This window comes from Sinocyclocheilus anshuiensis, unplaced genomic scaffold (assembly GCF_001515605.1).
Source record: "Sinocyclocheilus anshuiensis isolate Anshui unplaced genomic scaffold, SAMN03320099.WGS_v1.1 scaffold579, whole genome shotgun sequence".
Classification (NCBI taxonomy): domain Eukaryota; kingdom Metazoa; phylum Chordata; class Actinopteri; order Cypriniformes; family Cyprinidae; genus Sinocyclocheilus; species Sinocyclocheilus anshuiensis.
In genome coordinates, this window is record NW_015551075.1 from 2,832,113 (window position 1) to 2,850,332 (window position 18,220).

Below are 18,220 nucleotides of genomic sequence, written 5' to 3' on the forward strand. Positions count from 1 at the left end.
GGTCTTTGTAACTTTACAGATCTTCTTTATGCACCAAGAGCTTGAAACACTCCAAAGAGAAAGGAAAACTTGAAATCGCATCATATGACCCCTTTAATGCTTCAATTATGTTCTTCAAAGATTCTTCACACATGATAACTAAACCTAAAAGCTTCTATTTTAATAAATATTTGCAGTAAGGCCTTTTTCACATGTCATTTAAGTCTCTTTATTTGGTCACATTCATTTGCACCATATTTAATTTTTGAAAGGAATGAAAACGAGGCTGAACCTTTGAACTGTTGTTTAAAGTACACATGAAATCAAAATTGACTATATTTATTTTGTTAGCGCACACTGCTATTTTTTGTGGTGAACAATTCATCCGTGCAAGTCAATCCACAAAAAAAAAAATTGTTTGCCTTCGTAATCTTTAATCCAAATCTGAAAATGCACCTCCCCTCTGAAATGATGGACCTTCTCTGATGACGTCAGTTTGACGGTTTGGGCTTGAGCATAACATCCTTAAACACGCCCCTCCAACTGTCAGTGTTGTTCTGAATGAAACGCCTACTTTACTACATCCAATCAGCTCGCAGTAGAAAAAAAACAGCCACGCCCTCTGTTTTTCTCATTCAATATTCCGTTTCTCTCGGATGTACCTCACAATACGGAAGTAAAGTCGGTCGCAACTTCCAGTTCACACGGACTTTAACATTACGATTATTCAGCTGACGAAATGTCTTTCCCCAAAAAAACGAAAAACCTTTCAGTAGGCAAAAACTCCTACTGCATTGCATCAATTCATGCTGTGGTATTCAAAAACACTGAAATGTTGGTGACAACCCTAAAACCATTTTAGAGAAACAACACTCAAAAGGGATTTCCATAATGATGCCTTTCGGCAAGACAAAGCTGCCAGACACAGACCTGAACTTTGGTCTGCACAGCTGCGATTTTCCTCCTGCACTCCTGAGCTTTGGAGCGGTCAGCAGCGTCACGACCGCCCTGAACCTCCAGGTCCTGCAGCTGCTTTTGTGCCTCTGTGAGCTCCACTCGGGCCTGCTTCGCCTCAGCTTCCAACTCAGAGATCTTACGACTGTACTGCCTGTTCATGGCCTGGGCATCCTTACCTAGAGAGGACATGAAAACCTTGATAAATATTGCAGACCCCAAACATTTGAATGGTAATGTGCAAAGAAAAATTCACTGTGAAACTAATGTAATTTTATGGAAAATTCAATATATTTCTTTATGAAAATCAAAATCAAACCATTAACTTATGCCATTTGCTAGATTCGGTTCGCATACATGCTTGGATACATTGAGATGGGGTGTCTTTACACCAAATAAAAGTACATTTCTAACATTTACAGATACATAAGACTTGAACCAAGTTAAGCAGCTCTTAAGTACATTAAACGACACAAGCATCTGTCACAAAACACTGGGCATATAAAACTCTATGAAGCATTTAATATAATATGCTCCCACGCTTTCGACAACTTATATCGTGAATGCTAGCTCTGTGACCTTGCCATTTTGTTTCATAGAACTGTGTTTTTCACTGCTGTAAAGTAGCTCAACTGAGGAAGGTTCTTGATTGCACAACACAAAGACTCGACTAACAGATGATGAAACTGGTTGTCAATCCTTTTCATTATCCATTATTAAAGTTTTCATTGATTAGTCATTGCACACTGGTAGGGCACAAAAAGTGCTGCTGGTAGTTCACATACTAGTAGTTCACATTACCCTGGTTCCACTGACAAAAACCCAATATGATTTTTCCACTGGTTTTTGGATTATTGCAGAAAATAAGATCTGTGACCAACAAAAGTTTATGATTCTTACATGTTTTTTTTATAAAGAAGATCTCCACAAATTAACACAACTTTTATGAATTTTGAAGCCTAAATGCAAATTAAAGATAAAAAGTTAAAGTTAGGCCATAAACCATGGTCACATGATTTCAACGTCACCATCACTAAGATTCCAACAACTCTTTCAGTCTTTATTTAAAGGGGTCATATGATGCGATTTCAAGTTTTCCTTTCTCTTTGGAGTGTTACAAGCTGATTGTGCATAGATAAAATCCCTGAAGTTGCAAAGACTAAAGTCTCAAAACCAAAGCGATATTCTTTATATAAGTTAAGACTCGTCCATGCCCTCCTAAAACGCCTCGTTTAAACACGCCCCCACATGTCTACGTCACGATGTGGGAAGATTTGCAATTTGTTCCCGTAAAGAAAGAAGGCGTAACTTTATTGTTGCTGCCACCGCCATGACGTGAAGACGCTGTGTGTTTCGTTACGAAAGCGAAACTACTTTGTTTGGTCTTCCAAAAGAGGACACAACTAGAAATCAGTGGTTAAGTTGTATTTACAACACTGTTCCAGAACAGTTCAACCCAAATATTCAATGTGTGCAGCACATTTTATGGAGGACTGTTTCCTGATCCTGAGAGAGTAGACTACAATGCCGGCTGTTCTGACTCACAGCCTGTAAGTACATTTTCATATTTAAAGGATTTGCCACTGATGATTCAAACGCGAGTTTTGAGCAGTGTAGAGTAGTGCTTGTTGTTTGTCATTTCTCCGATCACAAATACAGACATGGTTTTATGTTTACGCGGCGTGATGCAACGCAACGCGTAAAAAGACAGTATAAGTCATTATAATCCGTAATTATGTCCCCACTGGATGCAACAAATGCCTCGTTTATAATGGGTTTTAATGTTTTTGATCACAGTATGGTAGGGCCGTAACATTTCCGTCACACACTTGAGGTATTCGGCCAATCACAACGCACTGGATAGCTGGCCAATCAGAGCACACCTCTCTTTTTCAGACCGATGAGCTTTGTAAAAATTGACGCGTTTCAGAAAGGCGGGGCATAGAGGAGAAACAATAATGTACAGTATGTGGGAAATAATGTGTTTTTTGAACGTTAAACCGCATAAACACATTTCATTACACCAAATACACAAAATAGTGTTCTTTTTAACAACATCATATGACCCCTTTAATACTGGTACCTCTGACCAGCAGGTTTTCTCACCTGTCTTGACCAGCTCTTTAATGAGTTCCTCCTTCATGCGGATGGTGATGGAGAGCTCTCTGATCTTCTGCTGTGCCTGGAGAAGCCCTCTCTCTGAGCAGAACTCGCCTCCAAAACCTCTCACGCTCTCCCACACCGAGCTCTCGCCAAAGCTGCTGTTAGCTGGAGAATCAATCAAAACAAATCAATGCCAACTGACTGAATATGGGAAAGAAACTAATGTGGGCCAATGCGTTTCCGTCAAACACTGAGACCCTTGTCAAATGTTTTCAAGGATGTTTAACTCACATGTGCGTCTGGTGCATTGTAGACCCAGAGGATGGCCAAGTCCGAGCGCCTGAGACAGGGTTGCCCTGGTCCCAGCACAAGACCCTTGGAGCAATGTAGCATCTTTCTTTGTCCAGGTTACATTGATGGATCTGTCAAGAATGATGGCAATGCTGAATAGATTAGACATTTATTCTCAATGAACCTTCTCATTAGAACTGGATTAATATAATTTTACATACTTCCGTTTATCTCTGGCAGTTTGAACATGGCCATCTTCATCTCGATTCACTCCTTTCCCAGAGGTTTCATAGTGAGTGTTTCCACGTCCGCTGTCCCACTGGGTCTGGTCTGAAAATGAGCTGTTGTCTACTGATGCACCCATTTCAACCTAAAACAGTTCACATAAAGATGAAAAAAATGCATAATAATGCTTCTAACTACATACTGTGCGCATCACTCCCGTATTCATTTTCTCCATGTGGATTTCAAAAAGTATTTAGTAAATATTTCTCAGCCTTTACCCAGACCAGAAAGCTCTAATAATAATTAACAATATTAAAACATTTGATTTGAAGCAATTAAATTTTAATAATAGTTTTGGGGTTGTTAGGGCACCCAATCTACTGTAAAATATCTGATGATATTGAAATCATTTGTAACAATTTCACCAATAATAATGCTAATGAATTATATTATTTGGATGAAAACTGTTATGTAATTTATAAAATAAATGTAATTTATTCCTGTGATAGCAAAACTGAATTTTCAGCATCATTCCTCCAGTCTTCAGTGTCACATGATCCTTCAGAAATCATTCTAATATGCTGATCTGCTGCTCACGAAACATTTCCTATTATTATCAATGTTGAAAACAGTTGTGCTGCTTCATATTTTTGTGGAAACAAAATGGTTCATCTGAAGCAGTATTTATTTGAAATATAATTTTTTGTAACAGTGGAAAAGCTGTTTGTTGTCACTTGATCACTTGATTTAATGTGTCCTTGCTGAATAAAAGTATTTATTTCTTTGAACAGAAGCTGTAAATACATAATCTTGACTAGGGTTGTACAATATAAACAAAATGTAAACGAGAGAAAAGTCACTGCAAACACTGGATGTTGAGTGTTTCTGTTGTTTTATCCACCTTTTGCAATTAATTAATGTTCAATGAACATAAATTAATAATATCATACAAAGCCAGGAAAATAAAAAATTCGGCAAGGTGCTTCTTCACTGCTGTTTCAGCTTCTATTTTTTTTCTGTGCTGCCATCTGTCGTTTTGGAGAATAGTGCAGTGGTTGAGTGTGTCCAGTATAAACATCTCTTGTATGCAGTGAGCCGTCCCAAAATTGGCTTAACAAACAGCCGCTCATGGCTTATAGCTTTAACAAATAACCCTGTCTTCAGACGATTCATCAAATGCCAGCTTGTCATACAAGAGGCTTGAAAAATAAACATCAAAAGTGGGTTTAGGGTGTATAATTGACTGTTAAGACATCACAATGTTACCTTGGCAATTAGCTGAATTTGTTTCAAAACACAGAATTGCACAGCATGTGTGGCAATGGGTTTGAAGATGTTTGTGTACTACTAACAGCTCAACCCAGGAGGTGGCAGCTGTGGATTGTATCTTGAATTAAAGTTGATGTGTGTTTGTGGTCGAGGATGCTGTGAGACAAATCAAAACATATAAGTTACCTGTCTGGTGAGGCTTCTGCCCACATCACTGTCGCAGGGAGGAGAGAGGCGACCGGCGGTGTCTGATATCTGCAGTAGTGAGTTGATAGGAGCCGTGTGAGGTCTCTGTTTCAGGTGGAGCAGCCCTACTCCTCCAGGCTGGGCTAACAGACTGTGAAGCTCCGCTATTAGATCCTGCTGCTCTTGTAGCTTATCACTCTAGGAGCAAGAGAAAACGACATCCAGTTACAACCACATTAAAATACAAAAGATGTCCCCAGTATTGTTTTAACTAAGGCTTGTGCGCACTGCACCTACTAAGTGCGGTGTGCACCATTCAGAATTTGAAGATAGATAGATAGATAGATAGATAGATAGAGATAGATATTTGTAATAGTTTTAGTTAACAATAACACTGATATAGATTTCCATTTGAATACATTTCAATAATTTCAATTTGAGTAATTTTGTTGTGCTTTAGTCACTTTCTTTAGTTTGAGATTTACTTATTAATGTTTAGCTTTCATTTATTTTTATTTCAGTTTTTGTTTTATTTTATCACTTCAGCTTCAACTTAAACTTATTTTATTTCACTTAGTTGCCAAAGTAACATTTCTAACTTTCATTTAGGTTTTTTAAGTTTTTAATTTAATATATATATTTTATATTAGCTTTATTTCAATTAACAAAAATGATTTTTAATAGTTTTAGTTTTATTTAACAATAACAACAATGATAGAATGATAGCTAGAATGATAGATAGAATGTTAGAATTATAGATAGAGGCAAAACAATATTTAGATAGAACGATAGAATGCTAGAAATCCTGAATGATCGATAGAACGGCAGACAGACAGACAGACAGACAGATAGATAATAGCTCATGCAGAGAAATGTAAAAATTAAAGTGAGGGGTTTTAAAAACAGCAAAGGTAACAGTGAGAGTAATGTTTGCCTTAGCACATACTGTACATTTTTTCGTAATGAAGAAATTCAATATGAATTCAATAGAAATGACAGACGCCTGCCATAAACGCTCATTAGCATAATTAGCACAACATGGTCTCTCTTCATTTAAGTGTTTTTGCAAGGAAATCTCCATTATATGATTCAACATTTCAAAAACAGAAAAACATGTCTATTGGGCATGCTGAATAACTGAACAATTGCGCTGCGCTCAGATCTATCATCTATTTATAAACCTGACTACTTAGCAGGGTTTGCAAGATTTAATGTTAAATATTTTTTTTATAGGTTAATAATAAGGGTCTGCACTCAGTTTGTGATATTCCTGTTATACAGTATTTCAGAGTAAACAGTACAGATGCAACAATACAATTAGCCCACGGTTCAATAAATACCTCAGTTTTTTTATTTTTTGGTTTAGTTATTTTTTGCTATTTTTAAATGCTATTTAAAAAAAGTAGTATTATTTTTATGGATTGGCCATTATTGAGTGCTTTGAACACATGTAATGTGTGTTTCATTCACACTGGACGCGCAGAAAATCCACATATACATTATAGAAGAAATAGAACTCAGGACGCTCCAGGAAATTCCTAATATGGACAAAAACAGCCAGCTATCCCTAACTGAATGAAAGAAGACAGAAACGCTTTGAATGATGACATTCAAAAAGAACATTAAGATAATAAACACTGTACTGTGACAATGCAGCGGTTAAAGCAAAAAAAAATATTTTGACTGAAAATTTTTCCTCAGCCAAACCCCATTCCACAGCCATACCTGTCACACACCCAGTTTAAGAGCAGTTTTTTCTTGTAATTAGAAAAAGTGACTTACAGGGGTATTTTCTTTTTACCTTTGTAATGGCATAATTTTCATCTATGTCAAATTCAAAAATGTATGTTTATAAGCTTTTTAACATTTCTATTTAAAACAATATAATAATAAGTAGAATAAGACAAATAAGTTACCAATCATGAAATTAAAATTTTATTTGTACTACAGAGGTGGCACAGAAGAACACAAAAGTGGCTTGTAGGTACATTTTCAGACATTTAATGAGGCTCAGAGGTGGCATGAGTGCAATTAAATTCATACATTCATGTGGAGATTAATGTTTTAAATATAAAATTTTGAATACAGAAATAACTGAAATTATACGCTAAAAATGAAACTAAATCCGCCATCAGGTGGCGGCAAGTCACTAATTTTATCACAAAATCATTCATTCAATTGATTCGTTCGAACGGCTGATTCATTCAGGAATGAAGCAAGTGTGTTATAAGCACTGAACCTGCGGAAATAAGTAGAATTGTTATTAATAGCCGCAATCCCGCGCCAAAATTCAAGTCCTGCTCTGTGTTCTATGTCTATATGTCACTATGTTGTCACTGAGAAGCTGCAGCCGTGGCGGGGATGATTTTTGGTGTGTCGGCCGGCCGAACTCTTTTCCCCTCATTTTTTCCAACTGACGGAAATCCGTCGTAGACTCGCTGAAATTAACGGAAATCCTTCGTAGCGACGGAGAACTTTAATCCCTGGACAATGTTTATCTGTGTTCTTAAAACCACCTCGAGTATTTTAATAATTAAGTAACGTTATATTTATAATCCACTGCTAATCGATTTAGCCGTTATTCCAGTGTAGAATTTATTTCTGCGTCATTCTGTGATAAGAAGCCACATCAGATCAAGAGGGAAACTATTTTAAATATTTGTCTGATGTTGTGCAGTAAAAGAATGTTATAATGTTCTTTTTTGTTGTTGGACAAAAGGTTTAGTCATTACAAGGGAAGATGCTCGGCGTGTGTTGCTTTTTCAGATGCAGGCGTTTTCTCATCTCAGCGCGCAGACTCACGGACAAACAGAGCCAGCTTGGAGAGAAATAAAACGCACGGAAATTTAAAAGCAAAACCTAAAAAAACGCTCTGATTGGTTGAACTCTTCATCTTTTTCTGTTGCTTGTTTTGAATACTGCACGTGGACAGAGGCATCACCAGGTTTTTTGCGTAGTTTAGAGCAGTGGTTCCCAACCCTGGTCCTTGAGGCACCCCAACACTGCACGTTTTGCATGTCTCCTTAATCAAACACACCTGATTCAGACCATCAGCTCATTAGTAGAGACTTCAAGATCTAAAATTGGTGTGTCAGAGAAAGGAGACATGCAAAATGTGCAGTGTTGGGGTGCCTCCTGGACCAGGGTTGGGAACCACTGGTTTAGAGTGACAAATAGTACCAGCGTACTTTGAGGTCAAAATGCGTATCCGCTATGCAAAATGCGTACAGGTTGGCAGGTCTGCTTTTATACCCATGCACTTCCATGACTTTACTATGGCATTTCCAGTTTGTTTGTTAATTAATGGATAATGATCATTTTCATTTAGGAGGATTCTCTAGTAAATTAGACTTGCAAGCCAAATGGACATTGCTGTGAGCAAGTTTTACTTCCTTTAACCCTTTTCACATTTCCAGGGTTTTCATAAGCAGAATATTTGGGTGCATTTTTATAGTGGTGAACAGGAGACTACACCAAGCACGATTTTTACATCTCCATTTGATCCAATATCAAAAAGAAAAAAAAAAACAAACACAAAAGCATTTCAACAACTTTCCAAAAGAGGAATAAATACAGAGAGATTCGTTATGAGAAAAGTATCAAATTTACCATCACTCCCATAGGAAACACTCTCACTATTGCTACTGTTCAAAAGTCTGGGTTCAGTAAGATTTGGTTGTTGTTTTTTCTGGAAAAAAAAAATTCTGCAAGGACACATTAAATTGATCAAAAGTGACAGTAAAGACCTTTAACGTTGTCATAAAATATTTATTTAAAATAAATGCTGTTCTTTTGAATTTTCTATTCATAAATTGAAGACTGCAGTAATGGCTGCTGAAAATTCAGGTATAAATAAATTACTGTTTTTAGCAAATAATTGCAGCCTTGGTGAGCATTCGAATCTTGCCAAACTTTTCAACTGCATTGTACGGTAATTTTTCTAGATTTATGATGTTAATAACTTTTTAAACATTACTGTCTGTGAAAAGGTTCCATCAAGAGCCAGCCAATAAAATATTTTAAAGCAGAACCTAATTAGGTTGTTTTTTACTGTAGAAACAGATTTTTCCCCAAGACTTTTAAGAATGTTGAATTCCAACTCTGAAATATAGCATAATGAAATCTTCATTCAAAAACACAACTAAAACCACAGAGAATTTGGTAGAGATTTAAATTCTCTCACCTGTTGTTTGTATTGTTCCATGGCATCTTCCAGGGCAGCTAAGAAGTCAGTGTTTTCTTGCTCTAGTCGCTGTATCTGGGCTTGCAGCTGTGAAATGTAGTCCTCGTGGTCTCCACTCCAATCCTCCTTCACATGGTCTGGATCCTTTGGCATAAATAAATCCCACTGCCGTGAGAATTACGCAGATAATCACATCATGACATCTGAGCATATCTGAAATTAATGCTGGAGAAATAATGACCTGACAAGATACATTATTGCCTTTTTATGATGAATTGTTAAACATAAAATATTCATATTTGAAAATGGATGTGCATGCAGCCAACCTGGTTGTTCAGTGCCACCCGCCCCCTTTTGAGCGCGGTGCTGTCCTCGGTAGAGCTGCTCTCGATGCTGCTGTCCAGCCCTGATGCTGAGGTCAAACCGCTGCGTTCCTCCTCAACGGCGCAAAGCCACTCTTTCACCCGCAGTAGCTGACCGTCATTCAGAGTTCCTTCGCCCTGGAGCTCTGTCAAAAGCCTGTAGGCTGAGTCCGTGCACGTCCTGTAGTGGGCGCTCTCTGCTTGCAGCTTCCTCACGTCCAGCTCAAAGGGCCGAAGTCTCTTCTCGGGGTCGGAGCGAGTGATAATGCGGGTTTCAGAGCGCTGGCGGTTTTCAAGAGCTCTTCTTAGTGCTTTGATCTGGAGTTCAAGTCCCTCAACGCGGTCTGGTTCCCCCCGGCAGTTGACTGTAGCCCGGTTCTGGATGTTACGAGCCCGCTTGGCGTAGTTGAGTGTGTTTAGGCTCTCATCAAAGTCTGAGGAGGAAGGGCTTATGCAGGCAATCATGAGGGTTTTGGCATTGCCTCCAAGAGAGTCCTTTAAGATCCTGACAACAAGATGCAACACAGATTGACACATATTAAAAACCTTTAAACTAAATAAAGGCGATGTTACACAATACCACACTGTGTCAATCAGAGATGGAAAAGGTCAAATAACATTTTCAGAAAACAAGTTTTCTAAGTATTGTTTTTAAAATAAGTATGATATGCTCATCAAGGCTGCATTTATTTGATAAAAAATACAGTAAAAACAGAAATATTATAAGCATTTAAAATAACTCTTTTCTATTTTAACATTTTAAAATGTAATTTATTCCTGTGATGTAAAGCTGAATTTTCAGCATCATTACTCCAGTCTTCAGTGTCACATGATCCTTCAGAAATCATTCTAATAATCTGATTTGCTGCTCAAGAAACATTTCTTATTATTAATGTTGAAATCAGATGTACTGCTTAATATTTTTTTTTTGCATCTTCGTTTCTTAAAGAAAGAAAAAAACCTTACTGACCCAAAGCAAGTGAACAGTAGTGTACAATTACAGAACAGTTACTCAGAAATATACTATAGGAAACCGTTATTTTGAATTGTAATTATATTTCACAATATTACTGTTTTTGTTCAAATAAATGCAGCCTTGGGGAACACCCTTGGAAAGACTTTGAAAAACAAAAATCTTTTAAAAATCTTACCAACCCTAAACTTTAGAACAGTAGCGAATGTCAAACTAAATTTTTAAATTTTCTTAAGAAAAGGTCAGTGGTGCTTGGTTTTACCATCTATTTTTCCTGACAAGAACAAGGTAGAAACAGTTTAAATAAATGAACATACTTAAAAGAAAATAAATAATTTACATTCAGAAAGACAAAATCTACTTTCTGTTGACACTTCACTAAAAAACATATCATTTTTGTCTTTAAGAGTAAGCAATAGTAACAGTGATTCTTGCTTTAGCAAACACTACTAGCCATAATGGCTAGTCTTTCTTGCAATTATGCTGTAATCAGCATTTTTTAAAAATGAGTAAAATTATCTGTACCTGGTAATTTTGGAATCTCTGTATGGGATATGGGTGCCTTTTCTTTTGGGGTCCCCAAGAGCTCCAATGACATTTCCAAGAGCTAGAAGACCACTGCTGATCTGAATGCTCTCCTTGAGCCGTTCACCAGTGTTCCCGGTTTTGAGGATGCGCTCTGATCCAGCCAGGTCCACAAAATGAAATTTGGAAGAGAGGATCTGCACAGTCCCGGCCGCTGCTCTAGAACCTCCACGCCTCTGTTCCATGAGCACCGTGAAGATGGTGTGAGAGCGACTGGAGTGGGGATTCATCTGCATAGCCCCAGTGTGACGGGCCGTCTTTCCTGACTCTAAGAGACTCAGCACCTCATCAAGTCCCTCCACTTCACATTCCTTCACACCGGAAAGCACTGTGTGTAAACACAAATCATGTCTTCCTTTTTCTGAAGTCACATACTGCAAAAACACTGCGAGTCACAACACAAAACACTAAGTACACAGAAAATAAAGCTTTTTAAAAGAGGAGAAGCTAAAAAATGACTGAATAATAAACAAATGCTGTCAGGATTTTGTCGATCTATGAGCAGCTGACATGATTTCAAGTTTTACCTGAAGTGTAATTATTTGCTGTAATTAGTCTAAAACCAATAAAAAAAATTATTCTTATTAAAAAATGTTTAATTATATAGTTTATTTTAAAGGGGTCATATGATGCTGCTAAAAATAACATTATTTGGTGTAATGAAATGTGTTTATGCGGTTTAAGGATAAAAAATATTATTTTCCACATACTGTACATACTGTACATTCCTCTATGCCCCGCCTCGCATCATATGACACCTTTAAAAAATTGCAATATAATAATTATTATTTAATTATTACACATTACACAGAATTGATTTTGATAAAAGTCAAAGTTTGGGGTCCATAAGTTTGTTTTTGTTTTATTGTTTTTTAAAGCAAGTAATACTTTTATACAGCAAAGATGCATTAAATTGATCAAAAGTGACAGTATATGTAATGTTACAACATTTTTCTATTTTAAATAAATACTGATTTTCAGTTTATCAAAGAATCCTGAAAAAAAAAAAAACAGTTTCATAGTTTCCACAAAAATATGACACAGCACACCTGTTTTCGACATTGATAATAATAAGGAATGTTTCTTGATCATCAAATCAGCATATTAGAATGATTTCTGAAGGATCATGTGACACTGAAGACTGGAGTAATGATGCTGAAAATTCAGCTTTGGAGTCACAAGAAAAAAATAAAATTTTAAAATGTATTAAAATAGAAAACAGTTATTTTAAATCGTAATAATATTTCAAAATATTACCGTTTCTACTGTATTTTTGGTTTAAAAGATTTTCATAAAACATTAAGAAATCTTGTGAATGGTAGTGTATTTTGCACATTCCTACTTCTCTACTGGAAGAGAATTTTGTATCAGTTTTCCCCTCATAAGCTTACCTACGTTGCCCTTTTCATCCTCTCGAATATGTATGTCTTTACTGGCCGTCTCAACTTCCAAAAGGTCTCTGAAGACCTCTTTGTAAACTTCCATGTACGACACTCGGACGGAGAAGTCAATGCGGTCGTTCTCGTCCAGCAGTTTGAAGATCTCGGCCACGGCTCTGGGAATGATGCCCTGTTCGTCATCCCTAAAAGCAGCTGCAGCCAAAAAACCAACAGCAGGTTAATGAATGACTCTATGAGGCAGAATGCTAAAACGCAAGATCTCAGATTGCAAGTGGAGCGGTGGCAAATGAACCGGGGGAGGTGTTGCTGGCAGCACGAACGTGCAAACTTGTGGAAGCATTATAACAAGACACAGACAAAGCCTGTACTACTAGCCTTGTGAATCATGTCTGGTCTAGATAAAGCCCAGTTAATAATATGCTGTAAGGAACTGAACTCAGGCATGCTTTTGATCTGTTTACTCAACACATCAGCTGTCACATTACTCAATATATCTCCAATGAAAGAAAAACGTTACACTTCTATATATTGATGAATTTGACAACATTGATTAATTATGAAGCTGCTTTGAAGCAATCTGTATTGTAAAAAGCGCTAGGGGTGGGCGATCTGACGATTTTGCACCGAGATCGATCTTGAAGACGTCCATGATCTACTTTTCTAATGGAATGGATGAGATTGTGAACAAGCGTGTCCTATTTATGTCTGTATGTAAATATATCCGCATATCTTTCAGTTTTAAAGGTATTAAAAAATTAGAGCGATAAAGAAACATGAGTGAATGAGAAAATAAAGTGTGCAAAGTGGTTAAAGGACTTATTAAAAACGCAATAAGCCACAAAAACAACCAAACCGGCAGGTGTCTTTCTGTGCACGCCTAAACTTTTTGTGCGCACCTACATTTCTGTGTCAAAAACACACAAAAATAAAATACCTGCCTTGGTGAGTATTTACGTAAATGCATTCGATTGGGAGAAATTTTCAAGTGACAGCAAATCTTAAATCTTAAAGTGACAGCAGCCTAATAAACCTGCTGCTGTCTGTCATTAATGTTAATCAAACAACCAAAGAAAAAGAGAAAATCACTCAGTGCTCATGATCATTTTTGTAGCTTTAATAAAAATCAATGTATCTTTCATTCATGCAGTGTTGTATTTTACATGATTACATGATTAATTTTCAATAGTATTTCTTATCTGAAATTTCTTATCTACTGTTAGACAGACTTACCTGAAAAAAATTAAAACATGTCTACTTCATTTGTATGTATCTTTGTTCTATTGCTTGTCATTTGTTTCTTCGTTCTGGCTATTTACTCGTCTTCAATAAGCTTGAGAACTTTTTACTATATTAGTTGTAGGGCCTACTAGTTTTTACAGCTCAGTAACATGCAAAATAGTCTTAAAAAAACAACATTGCGAAATGATTGTGAACCTTCCTAAAAAATTGTGATATGATATTTTTTGCCGTATCGCTCACACCTATAACGCGCTATATAAATAAATGGTTTGACTTATGCATAAAAGACTTACAAATGTTGGCTTCTCCAATGGTGTAGGTTTTGCCTGAGCCTGTCTGCCCATAGGCGAAAACCGTGGCATTGAATCCATGAAAGAAGGCCTCGATGAGGGGTTGAACGCACTCTGTGTACACATCCTCCTGCGTAAAGTTCTCCTCAAACACAAAGTCACAGTGGAAGTGGCGGTCATTGCCCAGGGTGACCCTCTTCTCCTCTGGGTCTGCAGTGATGCAGCTCTCATGGTTGTGCAAAATCTCTTTGGGAAGCAACGGACGCACCCGGACAGCCACCTGTACAGTCGTTTCCTCCACCTTACTTTGGCTGACTCCTTTGGGAGACATTGCTGAGCTGATTAGCAGTCCCTCATTACTTTTGTGGGGCTGTGATACCGCTTCCTATGGGCACTGAATTAAATAAGCAGCAGTTATGAACTGAAAGAGTATAGAGCAAAACATCTCTGACACACTCAAAGTAAAGTCCATAAAAATACGGCCAAATGTAGTTATTAATATAAGGAATTTTCTGTATTGATTTTTCAGAATACAGTACAATACAATTACCCATATTTTGAATTATGCATTAAATTGTGTTGTGTTTTAGGGTTAAAGGAAATGTCAATAAACTTAATATACTGGTAATTTGCTGCCAGGACATTTTCAGTTTTTCTATGGATTTTTTTCTTACAGTGCAGAGACCTATCAAACAACCTCTAGGCCAATAAAAATTATTAATAATAATAAATAATGATAATAATAAAGAAGAAGAAGTCGCTTTATAAAGGAAGAGTAAAAGAAGGAAATATCATACGAATAGGGATCATAAGCAGCACATCTATTCTGCTACAAATATAAAATAATAACTGATTTAGTTATGATTAGTTTATTAACAAAAAGCAAACAAACCATGGTAAACATCAATAAATCAAAAAAGATATTTTTCAAAATACTATAATACAATAAGTACATAAAAATTAAGAAAAAAAAATTAATTACTAAATAGTTGTCAAGCAAAACTAAAGCCTACTGAATATTGAACAGAAATGTTGAGCAGTTATTGCAGTGCCAGGCTATATTTATTATAAAACTATTTTATAAATTATTCTTAAGTTACCATATGGTTTTTTTTTTTTTTTTTGTAAACTCATATTAATTGAGATCAAGTTTTTAAGGTGAATTGTTACGATATTTATAGCATATCTTTCGTTTATACACTCACATACCCAATATATCAAAATATGTTACACGTCAACTACTCTTTATAAACCTTTTAATAAACATGCAATATTAAAATTAATGAAAAAAACTGTCATTGACATTAAAATAAATTGACATGGTTTAACTGACGATATGGCATTTGAATATGTATAATTATTTATTGAGTAATGTTGGTGAATGTAGGGAAAGAAATACTATGGAAGTCAATGGGGACCATCAACTGTTTGGTTACCAGCATTCTTCAAAATATCTTCTTTTGTGTTCAACATAAGAAAGAAACTCATACAGGTTTGGAACGACATGAGGGTGAGTAAATGATGACAGAATGTTCATTTTTGGGTGAACTATCCCGTTAATGCTCGCAGCTCCAACTAGTATTGGAGAAAATGGCTAGTTGAGTTTAAATCTGATCGAAACGAAAACATCCACGAGTAAATAAAGTATATCCAAAACACCTTTCGAGCGCAACAAATGACAGCAATGTCGAGATGCATGAAGTCTCATAACTGCAGAGGAATGCGTTTGACTCTTTCCCTAAAGTCAGTTTAGGCGAGCCGCTAGCAAACTCATTAAAAGTTTAAATCTCTCCAACACTCACAACAGACACAAAGCACAGAAAAAAACACGCACTCAAACCGCTTCTGCCATGTAAAGTTTTGGGTGGTTCTTTTTTTATATAACTTTCTGACATACCGTTGTTTTCGAGTCCATCAATCCGAGACCGCGGGGCACATCCCATTCCCATTCCCATTCCCTTTTTCCCTGGATCCAGACCAGCAGTGATGTCATTCAGTCGGCTTCTCAAATGCCTGAGTAAAATCCGACTTGCAGCGTGTTTGTTAAGTTCTGTTTGTTGTAATATTTTGACTTAAAGAGAAGTTATCTTTATCATGTTAAAAAGAGATATTAACAAGTACCACCGTGTTTGCATTTGCTATATATGGATGATAAACACAATATTAAATTGTTGTTTTTGTTTGCATCTCCAGCCGGTAGGCTATAATGATTTACAGCCACACTCACATCTTATTCTTATAGGGGCGACTGGGGCTAGTTGTCACAGTTTATTAGCCTTTTTTTTTTTTTTAATTAGCCATTTTAAATTTATTTAGTTATTTATTTTTATTGTTTTTATTTTGTATTTGTTGCAAATATAGGTTCATATTTGAAAGTCAATTTCTTTAGTAAAAAAAAAACAAAAACAAAAAAACCTTAACATTATTGTGGAGGTAGAAAGAAACATTGAACAAGTGAATTTGTCCTACACTATATGGAGTAAGTTGGGAACATGGGAACCTGGTATTGTTTTCATTTTTGCACCAAATATAGCTTCAGGAAAAATAAATAAAAAAATAAATACATAAATAATTTAAAATGATTTAAATATAAACCAGAGAGAAAGCATATTTGTGTAATTGGACTTTTGACTTAAAACCTTATAGTTATAGCCCTATGTGACTACTAGTCTCAGTTTCCTTTTTGTGTTAGGAAACGAACGGCTTTCATAACTATTTGAAGTAATGTTATCTGATATATTGTAGAAATGCATCTTTTAATGTATTTTCATACAATTGTCTCAGTTTTAATCAAACAACTTTCATTGGCAAATGGACAAAAAAAATACTTTTATTTTATCGATTTATTTGGTGAACATAGTACACATAAGAGTGAGTCAACTACAGTGTAGTGGATATCACATTATTTAAAGTGAAAACAACAATTAGAATGTCCGTTTTTATAAATGTTCTATGCATGTAACAGAATACTGGGTAATCATCATAAACATTCTGCATGCAGAACCTCTTGCTTCTTCATGCACGATGACAGCATCAGTGTCATCTTTGTAGCTGGAAAGTGATGACCTGTCAATCAAAGGCCGGTGAAGTTCACGCTGAGTGGATTCTGGTCACTGAGGCAGACTGTGACTTGTTGTCAGTACCGGTGACTTCACAACAACAAAATCACTAGTCTTCCATGGTGCCCAAAATATGTGAATGTGAAGAATTTACGCACAGTATTTACAATGCATTTGTTGATAACTCTCAGTTTAACACTGCATTGAGATTGTCCAGAACTAGGCTGATTTATGCCACCTCAAATGCTGACCTGTCACTGTAACAAAAACATGCATTATACTAGAATTATAAAATAAAGCTTCTAATCATATTTTAAGTTGTTACTTGTCAGGCTGAACACGATGACTAATAAATATTCATTCATTTTAAAAATTGAAAATAAATAGAGTCAGAGAGAATGTATGAATAAATAAATAAATAAAACTGGAAGAGTTCATCAGTCACATGGATTTGAAACATTTCAGATCTACAGAAAAAAGACCAGAAAGCCAATAAAACCCTCGTTTAATATAAAGTGACTTGAAGACACATTCTGAAAAAAAAAATGTCTGGAGTTAATAATGTCAAGCCATTGAATTCCCCTGCCCTTTCCAGATGCAGTCTCTGCTGTCCATATCCGTCTTTATATCCACAGGTTATCAACTGACTCCTCATTACTCAAGCCTCTTACACTGATCCTTTATTACATTTCAATGTTGGCTCTCAGTTTAAATGTGGATGCACAGGGGCCACCCTCATAAAACATTTACTGGCTCTCTCTAAACAATTATGCTGCATAAATTTGACTCTCCTGGGGTTTCAAATATAGTCGATTGGACAAAACCCCATCCATTTGTACATACATCACATTGCAAAATCTCACTGTGATGATACAGACTGTCATAATAGTCGAGATTCTAACCAAAGACAGATCCTTTCTAACCATTCTGCACATCCGCATGCATTCAGGCATTTACCAAAGGTCTCGTCTCATGAAAAAGGTCTCTTTTACTGTGGGCTATCCAATCAACCTCTTGGCGGATATAATGGTTGAATAGTAATGCATTATTAAAATCTTAAGAAATCATGTCCTCTAGTTGCGAAGAGGGTCTTACATTTTGTACAATTTCCATTGAAGCATG

General features: G+C 36.3%; 1 protein-coding gene across 3 annotated transcripts in view; it reads right to left on the bottom strand.

Moving 5' to 3' along the window:
- The window catches only part of LOC107662277 (kinesin-like protein kif7), a 28,622-nt gene extending 12,607 nt beyond the window's left edge, over positions 1-16,015 (bottom strand). For 2 of the 3 annotated variants that reach the window (XM_016452240.1, XM_016452239.1), the window contains exons 1-11: positions 15,937-16,015; positions 14,043-14,433; positions 12,502-12,702; positions 11,051-11,438; positions 9,517-10,057; positions 9,191-9,355; positions 5,008-5,205; positions 3,549-3,697; positions 3,328-3,458; positions 3,040-3,201; positions 910-1,112 (exon numbers count right to left, since the gene is read on the bottom strand). In XM_016452240.1, the coding sequence (XP_016307726.1) occupies positions 910-1,112; positions 3,040-3,201; positions 3,328-3,458; positions 3,549-3,697; positions 5,008-5,205; positions 9,191-9,355; positions 9,517-10,057; positions 11,051-11,438; positions 12,502-12,702; positions 14,043-14,370 (2,466 nt within the window). In that variant the 5' untranslated portion in view covers positions 14,371-14,433; positions 15,937-16,015. The remainder of the gene's footprint in view (positions 1-909; positions 1,113-3,039; positions 3,202-3,327; positions 3,459-3,548; positions 3,698-5,007; positions 5,206-9,190; positions 9,356-9,516; positions 10,058-11,050; positions 11,439-12,501; positions 12,703-14,042; positions 14,434-15,936) is intronic. The other variant, XM_016452241.1, reaches the window with a different exon arrangement.
- Between the last annotated feature and the right edge of the window lie 2,205 nt (positions 16,016-18,220).